Here is an 8509-nt window from a genome sequence, read left to right as displayed (position 1 = left end):
GATTTCAGATCGTGCCAGAGGACCAGAAAAATTCTACCCATGCCATTTACTTTACTACAAAAGCTAGGCAGTAAAATTGTCTTTTTTGGTGTACAGTCTTCTGAGTTTTAGCATATGTATGGATTTATATAACCATCTCCATGATTGCCATATACAACGGGACTTCAGCTTCTGAGTTCGTTTTTTCCCCCAAAAGCTTTTCACATTTATATTGCAAAAACACTTTTAAAAATAAGAGAAAGGGATTTAGATAAAAATGTGCTGAAGATGCAAATTAATGAAACTGTCTTTTTGCACAAATCTTTGCAGTCTCCAGGCTCTGCAGTTTTTTTTTTCCCCTGGGCCATTTTGGCTGGTGTTTGTCTAAACTGTCTTTCCACAGAAGGAATCAGGCACAGATTCAGAATTGGACCACTACAGCAATGCTGCATGTTGGGGGGACAATCCCTTGCATCGTTAATTTGATCTCTTTTATTTTACTGGTCTTCATTTTCCTCAGCCATGTTTCTCCTGTCATTTTCTCTCTAAAATGAACATGACTGCAATAACCCACACTTTTTACATCGGGGAAAATTATTTGCCTGGGGAAAAGGAGATAAAGAGTTTTTAAGAGAGAAATGGCAGGGCTTTCGAAACTCCAAATCTCCCCCATTTAATGACATTGGTCCTATAAGCATTCCAGTTTTTTCCCTAATCCATCATCCGGCGCCTGCCAGGGCCTCTTGGGAGACACACTTTGGGACAAACTTCTTTCCTAGGTCAGCCCGCCCACCTCCCGCCGCGAGCGCTCCCTGCGTAAGTGACTTGTGCTGACACAACGCTCCGAATCTGGTGGAGGGAGCTTTCCGGGTGACTCACATCTTTGCTATTTGCCTTTGTTTCTGGGGTGTTTTAGCTGCCGTTTTCTTCCCTCTGGTTTTAATTTTGAGAGGAGAGGGAAAAAAAAGAACCTCATAATGAATCAAGAATGAGTGTCCTTTCCACTAACCCTCCCCCACTTTAAAGTTGACTCTTCCCAAGTTTCATAACTACCCAAGGCGTGCGGGGGTGGCACAGGTAGGAAGGCATTAACTAACTACCCCTGAATCTGAAGTTGCCAGCCTAACCGAGCCACGCGAGAGGAGACTTTCTGAATCTCCCTCACAACCCGGGCGCTTGCTGTGGCGGATGTAACGTGTGCAGCTCGTTCCTTTGCGTTGATGTGGGTCACGCTAAAATCCATCTCAGCACTGCCGGCGATGCCCGAAGCAGCGTGAATTCCAAGAGATCTACCAGCGGTTTTGTTTCTATCCGAGGTAAATACGCTATGCAAAATACGGAACCACCAAAGGATGCTAGGGAGGGGGAACAGAAGGGAAACCTCTCACCTTTACCGGGCGCGTGGTTCGTTTATCCCCGCCAGCAGAAACCGCGCAGCCCTGGTCTCCCTCGTTCCCCTCCTTAAAGCCCCCCACTGGCAGCCGAGGTGGGCTGCACGGATGCAATCTGTCCCGCAGCCCCGGCCCTCCCCCGCCCCCCGGCTTGGTTTTTCCCAGCAGTGGAGGTTGGGCTAGGGGCTGGGGTGCGAGGAGAGTCGGCGCCCGCAGCGGGAGCCGGGTAGGCGCGGGGACTCGGAGTTGGCTTTGGAGGCGCCAGGCGCGGAGGTGAGCGGCGGGGACCCAGCGGCCAGAACAGGACCTGGAGGCGGGGTCGGGATTCCTTTCCACACTGGGGCGTGAAGGGAGTGGGGGTCTGGCTGCTAACCCGCCCATGATACACAGCCGCTTTGTTGGAGATTCCCTTCCCCTTTCTGGAGACGCCTGAAGCCCCTTCGGGATCTGGGGGGGGGGGGGGAGGCTGGAGGGCCACGAACTGGGAGTCGGGAGTGGGCGACAGCTGTATGGCTCCGCACCCCTTTCTCCACAAATTCAAGAAGGCACAAAAAGATGGAAAGAGTCGTGTAACCCGAAACTTCGCTCTCATCCCAACCTGGGCGGGGAGGCGCGGCGGGGGCGGGGACCCCGGAAGGCAGGTGGTCGGCGGGGGCGGTGGGAGCCGGGAGCTGGGGAAGGGAGAAGTTTGCTTGCAGGACGCAGCGGGCTCTGCGAGAAGTTCTAGGCGAGAGAAGAGTGCAATCCCCGCTGCAGGAGCCAGGCGGGAGGTGGCTCTGGTACAGATGTGGGCCCGGAAGAGGCAGGCTTAGCGCTCGGGAGTGGGGACCGCGTCCCTCTGTGGGGAAGGACGCGCGCGGAGGCTAGGGCTGAGTAGGAAGGGTGGGGAGAACTTGGCTTGTACTCGGGGCGCGGCGGCTATCGCCGCTCCTCACACTTCTCTCCCTCTTGTCCCAGGTCGCTCATCGGATCCTGCCCTGCGAAAGGCGCCAACAAAAGAGTCGAGGAGGTGCCACCCCAGCGGCGGCGGGAGGAGGAGCGCTGAGGCCCGTGTCGCTACCGGTCGTGCGTACTCGCTGGAGGGAAGGGCGGGGAACCGCTCCGGGAGGGGGACGCCCGGTGGCCCGGGGTAAACCAAGTTCCGGCTTTGGTGCCCCTCCCCAATTGACTCCCACGCGTGGAAAGTTTGTAGCCGACACTTGCGGCCGGCTCGCGCCCGCCGGGCCCAGCCGGTCGAGCCTTCGGAGCGGGCGCTGTCCCAGCTCCGGGGAGCTGCGAGCCGCGATGCCTGGGGCGGGCTCCCGGGGCCCCACCGCCGGAGACGGGCGGCTGCGCCTGGCACGACTGGCACTGGTGCTGCTGGGTTGGGTCTCCGCGTCGGCGCCCAGCTCTTCGGTACCCTCGTCTTCCACCTCCCCGGCGGCGTTCCTGGCCTCGGGGTCTGTGCAGCCTCCGCCAGCCGAGCGATGCCCGGCGGCGTGCGAGTGCTCCGAGGCGGCGCGCACGGTTAAGTGCGTTAACCGCAACCTGATGGAGGTGCCCGCGGACCTGCCTTCCTACGTTCGCAACCTCTTCATCACCGGCAACCAGATGACCGTGCTCCCGGCTGGCGCTTTCGCCCGGCGGCCACCGCTCGCCGACCTGGCGACGCTCAACCTCAGCGGCAACCACCTGAAGGAGGTGTGTGCAGGTGCCTTCGAGCATCTGCCCGGCCTGCGCCACCTCGACCTCAGCCACAACCCTCTCACCAACCTCAGCGCCTTCGCCTTTGCGGGCAGCAACGCCAGCGTCTCGGCCCCTAGCTCCCTGGAGGAGCTGTTCCTGAATCACATTGTGCCCCCTGAGGATCAGCGGCAGAACGGAAGCTTCGAGGGCATGGTGGCCTTTGAGGGCATGGTGGCAGCTGCCCTACGCTCAGGCTTTGCGCTCCAAGGGCTGCAGCGCCTTGAGCTGGCCAGTAATCACTTCCTTTACCTGCCTCGGGATTTACTGGCCCAACTGCCGAGTCTCAGCCACCTGGACCTTCGGAACAACTCCTTGGTGAGCCTGACGTATGCATCCTTCCGCAACCTGACACACCTCGAAAGCCTCCACTTGGAGGACAATGCTCTCAAGGTCCTTCACAACTCCACTTTGGCTGAGTGGCAAGGCCTGCCTCGTGTCAAGGTGTACCTGGACAACAATCCCTGGGTTTGCGACTGCTACATTGCTGACCTGGTGACCTGGCTTAAAGAGACAGAGGTGGTGCCCGATAAAGCCAAGCTCACCTGTGCATTCCCAGAAAAAATGAGGAACCGTGGCCTCTTGGAGCTCAACAGCTCTGACCTGGACTGTGATGCTCTCCTTCCCCCATCCCTGCAGACTTCCTATGTCTTTCTAGGTATTGTTTTAGCTCTGATAGGCGCTATTTTCCTCCTCGTTTTGTATTTGAACCGTAAAGGCATAAAAAAGTGGATGCATAACATCAGAGATGCGTGCAGGGATCACATGGAAGGGTATCATTACAGATACGAGATCAATGCGGACCCCAGGTTGACAAATCTCAGTTCCAACTCTGATGTCTGAGAAACAGGACTGGTCTGCATGCAGTGTAGACTTCAGAAACAGGACAACTGTGCATGAGCTGTAGACTTCAGTTGGTTTTTGTTTGTTTGTTTTGTTTTTTGTTTTTTCCCTTTACTAGGCTTGCTCCACCTCCACCCTCCATCATCCACACCAGTGACTTTGACTGAAAGCAGTGAAGGGATTTTGCTTCCTTGTTATGTAAAATATTGGTGTGTTCTGTTAATGTAAGAACATAAACAGTCGTGCATACAATGTTTATTTACCCCTTTCCTTTCGGTAATCCTCGATGCCTGCGGAGGGAGTTTTTTTGTTTTTTTTTCTTTTTTTTCAAAAGTTCCAGCATGGACATGGACTCTTTCTTAATTCAGTTCAAGGTATAGCACAGAGAGCATTCAACGGAAGCTGCCTCAGATTTTTTGAGAAAAATACTTTATTCATAAATATGAGTTTCATCCTCACCTACATAAATTATGGAGAAAATAATTGCATCCCCAAACTGCCTGCAGACCTTAGCAAGCTCTTTTATAGAACCTAGTGCACAGGAGCACCTGCATCCAAGAGCATGCTTACATTTTACTATTCTGCATATTAAAGAAAATTGCAACTTCAGATAACCTCTTTGACAAACTAAATTACTTTTTGATTGCAGTTTATAGGAAACCGTCCTAAGGGTTTTTCTTTTTTCTTTCTTTTTCTTTTTTCTTTTATAAACTGCATTGAGATCCAACAGACTGGATTGTTTAAAAAACAAAACAAAACATCAATAAAAAGTCTTAAAAGAAACATGGTGTGTTCAAGTTTGGTATTTTGAAATGAGGATGAAAGGCAGTGAATGATATTGAGTTGTTTTGGTTCAAATCATGAGTTATTAGTTAGCGGACCTGAGATCAAACTAGAGCCGTGTCTTATATAAACAGACAAGATAGTTCTGAAATGGCCAGATTCTTTTAGGGCTTAAATAGAATTAAAATATTTACAGGGCCAGACTCTTAGAGGTCCCCAAGTTAATGGTGTTCAGCATTGTGAAGCTGGTTACAGTGATGAGTTCTTCATGAGAAGCATCTCACAGCTGCTTCCTGGTCTAGACAGATGAAGTTGTTAAGACAGAAATATTAGCAAAACTGAATGAAGTTGCTCCATGGAATTTCAGAGCCAAGGATGAGTCATGTGGTGGCCATAAATGTGTGAAAATAAAGTATCTTAAAATAATCTGGAATAAAATATTTTTAAAACACAAAGTCTTTTCAGAGGTCATAATTTGGAATTCAGAGTCTTGAGAATATTTTCTAAATGTTCAAAATGGATCAAAGAATGTATTTTTATAATTACTTAAGTGTTATAAGTAATTATTGGGTTTTATGTTCAGTATTTAGGAATTTGAGAGCTTTTTTAAAAAGGCTAAGCTCTGAGCACTAGGTAAGTGTATTTATCTCCGTAAATAATAAATCATATTTAGGTATAAATTGAAGCAATTCTTCATCGATACTCTTCTCTCTCATCTCTAATCCCTGCCCCCTGTCATCACTGGTCACTACAGTGAACAGTAAATTTCATTTCTCTGTCTCCAAGCCATTATATAAAGGAACTTAAATCTAGCCATTATTCCCTAACTTTAAATAGGAGGACACTTGCACCAACAAACTTCAGAACCTGCCTTGCTTTTAAGTGATTCATGTCTGTAGTATCTTACATTTGAAATAAAACTTATACTTTGCTATTTTTATAAATAAATAGATCATACCTTAAATTATAAAGCTCTTTTGCAGATTACTTCTTGTAGTTGGGTTCAGTTTTCAAAACTATGTGAATCTATTCGATGTTTAGAACTGGTTATATGGTCTAGTCAGAAATGGGGCCTTAAGATCTTCAGTTCTGTGTGACTTATTTTGTGAAATAGTATTTACTATGTATGGGTAATATTTCTGCTCCTATAATTACCTGAGTAAGGCTACTTAGTGTTTCGTTGAACATGTTAAGGGTGTATGTGATGTTCATAAACTCGCTGACTGCCATTACTTTCAAAGAATAATGAAGATGTTAGTGTGCCAAAAACAGTAAAAAAATACCCAATAAATAAAAGAAATGAGCTATTGATGGCAGGTTGGTGGATGTGTAGATATTATGTGGTTTTGATGGAGCTTGTTTTACAGGGATTATTTCTTTGCCCCCTGATAATTGAAGAGTTAAAAATTGTGCATTACTGAAGATTCAGGAACTCTGTAGATTCATCGGTTTTTATTCTTGTACTTTTTTTTTTCTCTATCAACTCCCAAAGCAGTGATGAATCCATCAAATGAAGATGATTTGCCTGTTCGGAGGTGGCTGTTTTGAGGCTGTCATTCTTCCTTCCGCCCCCACCCATCCTCTCCCGCATGAACTTGCAGATGCACCTAGAGCCTTATTTTGTACAGTTATAATACATGCGGTCCAGAAGCGCACCAACATTCGAAGTTCCTTGGAGGACAAGTGCAATATAAACACAACCAGCGTATGGGGGTGATAGGGAATGTGAAAGATGCAAGTTGTGACTTTATTTAAAATAATTACACTTGTTGTATCAACACTGCTCTTTCCCATTATACATGGCTCTTAGAAAGCTACGAAAATCCTGTTTTGTTACTATACTTTATTTCAGAAGGTAAGTATTCAGCAGACATCCTTTATCCTTAGCAAATTGCATTTGAAGAAAATTAGAAAAATGCATCTCTTAATCTCCTAATTTGAAAAGCTATTCAGATATCGAATGCATGCCTAATTAGTGAAGCAAAGACATTAGGACAGTGCGGCTGTTTGACCCTAGGTAAGAGCTCTTTGGTGGCTTTCGCTCTGCAGCCTTAATTCTTGCCAGTCAGCTGCCCTGAGTGCACGTCATTGGTCATCTATAAGGTTTCTCTTACAAAGCAGGGAGGCTTTGAAACACATTTGATGGGTTGATTTTGTTTTCTTTGTTTTAAGAACAGTTCCTCCCTAAAAGATGAACAGGAAGGCTGAGTTGCAACACATGGGTGACCCAATTAGTAAGTTCTCATGAAACATCATGATTGACAATCAATGCAAATTAATGCTCATTGCAGTATTTAATTAAAAAATCAGTGACACCTTACTGTAACATCTTTTAGCAGTGGCTGTGGTATAAGGCAACCGGTCGATGGCTTTTTCCCGCAGTTATAATTTCGTTCTTCTCCCTTTGGCCTGGGGCTCCACTAATGCGAACCTTACTTTGTTGAAGATATTAGGAGCTTTGCTACTCAAGTTTGCTGGAGTTCATCCTTTATCTCATTCCCAGTTTCCATATTGATCTTTCTCCAAAGACTTCGAGACTTCGATAACGGAGACCGTGATGATCTGCAAGGCTAAGAGTTAGGCACGTTTTTTTCTTCTTGCTCCGAAATCTCCTACCTGTCCAACCTTTGGAGCTGCACCAGGATGACAGACTTTCATTAGATCAGGTAGGCGAGAAAGGGAGGAAATTCTATTTGTGGGTAACATACAAGAAATGAAACAAATTAGGCCGAGTTCATGGCCACGAGGTTGGTGGCCAGGCGAAAGGGTCAGTTTTGCATGGTATGGTCTGCTCTGCTGGTTGTGCCTGTACCAGGTGTGTGTCGCCATCCTTCCGGGGTCTGGACGCAAACAGCGCAGCTCCAGCAACACGGAGCACTCTCGCTGTAGTAAGGGCCGTGTGTTGATAGCCTGGCCAGTCCTGCCGCGGCACGGGGTTGCTGTCTGTGCCGTGTGTTGATAGACTGGCCAGTCCTGCCGCGGCCGGGGTTGCTGTCTGTGCCGTGTGTTGATAGCCTGGCCAGTCCTGCCGCGGCTCGGGGTTGCTGTCTGTGCCGTGTGTTGATAGCCTGGCCAGTCCTGCCGCGGCACGGGGTTGCTGTCTGTGCATGCAGCCCCACGGACAAGAACCCCAGCCGTCTCCCACTGCGGCACACATGCCACCGACTGCAGAAGGTTTGACATTTATGTGGATTGTGAGGAGACTTAGATGGGCACCTTTGAATGCATCGTGTAGGAAACTAGGTTTGCTTAATTATCCTAAATAAAAATGTGCCCTAAGTTATGACTGCTATATTACAAACCAACACGTAAACTTTTATTAAATATGCTCTCACTGTTTAGCCAACATTTTATGATAATAAGGCCTATTTATGATTCTGTTTAATTTGATTAATGTCAGAAAACACTTGTTATCAAGGAAGCAAAAACTTAAAATACAACCAAAAATAAGACTTTTTCTGTGGAAAGTACCTATTTAATAATATGTTTTAATTTAAGGATATAGTTGTGGTTTAATTTTTTTTATTGAGAACTTGTAGGCTTTTCCCACATAGTACTCCAAAGACAGCTGTGGTATATGATATTTAAGGGCCACTGTTTGTACACAGGGGAAGTGGACTAGCTGTGACTTTAGGCTGGTCAGTTTACAATCATGTCCTTCATGGACAGTCTCCAGTGGTAGAATGTGATGGCAGTGAGCTTCAGCGAAGACAGCTTTCCAATCAGACACCTGTGCTCATTCATATAGATCCCAAATGTGGGTATACATATTAAAATACATATTTAAGCTA

The 8509-nt window shown here is 47.5% G+C and overlaps 1 protein-coding gene across 3 annotated transcripts; it reads left to right on the top strand.

Annotated features, from left to right (window-relative positions):
* The first annotated feature begins 939 nt into the window (after positions 1-939).
* Positions 940-4187, top strand: Tpbg (trophoblast glycoprotein). 3 transcript variants are annotated; one of them, XM_075965090.1, is made up of 2 exons: positions 940-1295; positions 2328-4187. In XM_075965090.1, exon 2 carries the CDS (start codon positions 2655-2657, stop codon positions 3933-3935), a length of 1281 nt encoding a protein of 426 aa, XP_075821205.1. In that variant the 5' UTR covers positions 940-1295; positions 2328-2654; the 3' UTR covers positions 3936-4187. The 3 variants fall into 3 exon arrangements, with proteins under 3 accessions (XP_075821205.1, XP_075821206.1, XP_075821207.1); XM_075965091.1 differs by lacking the exon at positions 940-1295 and adding an exon at positions 1555-1643; XM_075965092.1 differs by lacking the exon at positions 940-1295 and adding an exon at positions 2029-2149.
* The last annotated feature ends 4322 nt before the right edge of the window (positions 4188-8509 follow it).

This window comes from Microtus pennsylvanicus, chromosome 3, assembly GCF_037038515.1.
Source record: "Microtus pennsylvanicus isolate mMicPen1 chromosome 3, mMicPen1.hap1, whole genome shotgun sequence".
Classification (NCBI taxonomy): domain Eukaryota; kingdom Metazoa; phylum Chordata; class Mammalia; order Rodentia; family Cricetidae; genus Microtus; species Microtus pennsylvanicus.
The sequence above is the reverse complement of the archived record's forward strand: the minus strand, read 5'-3'. Positions and strand labels throughout refer to the sequence as shown.

What these genes read in the sequence shown, in the direction of transcription:
- Tpbg (XM_075965090.1), top strand. Translation starts at nt 2,655, where the DNA reads ATGCCTGGGGCGGGCTCCCGGGGCCCCACCGCCGGAGACGGGCGGCTG.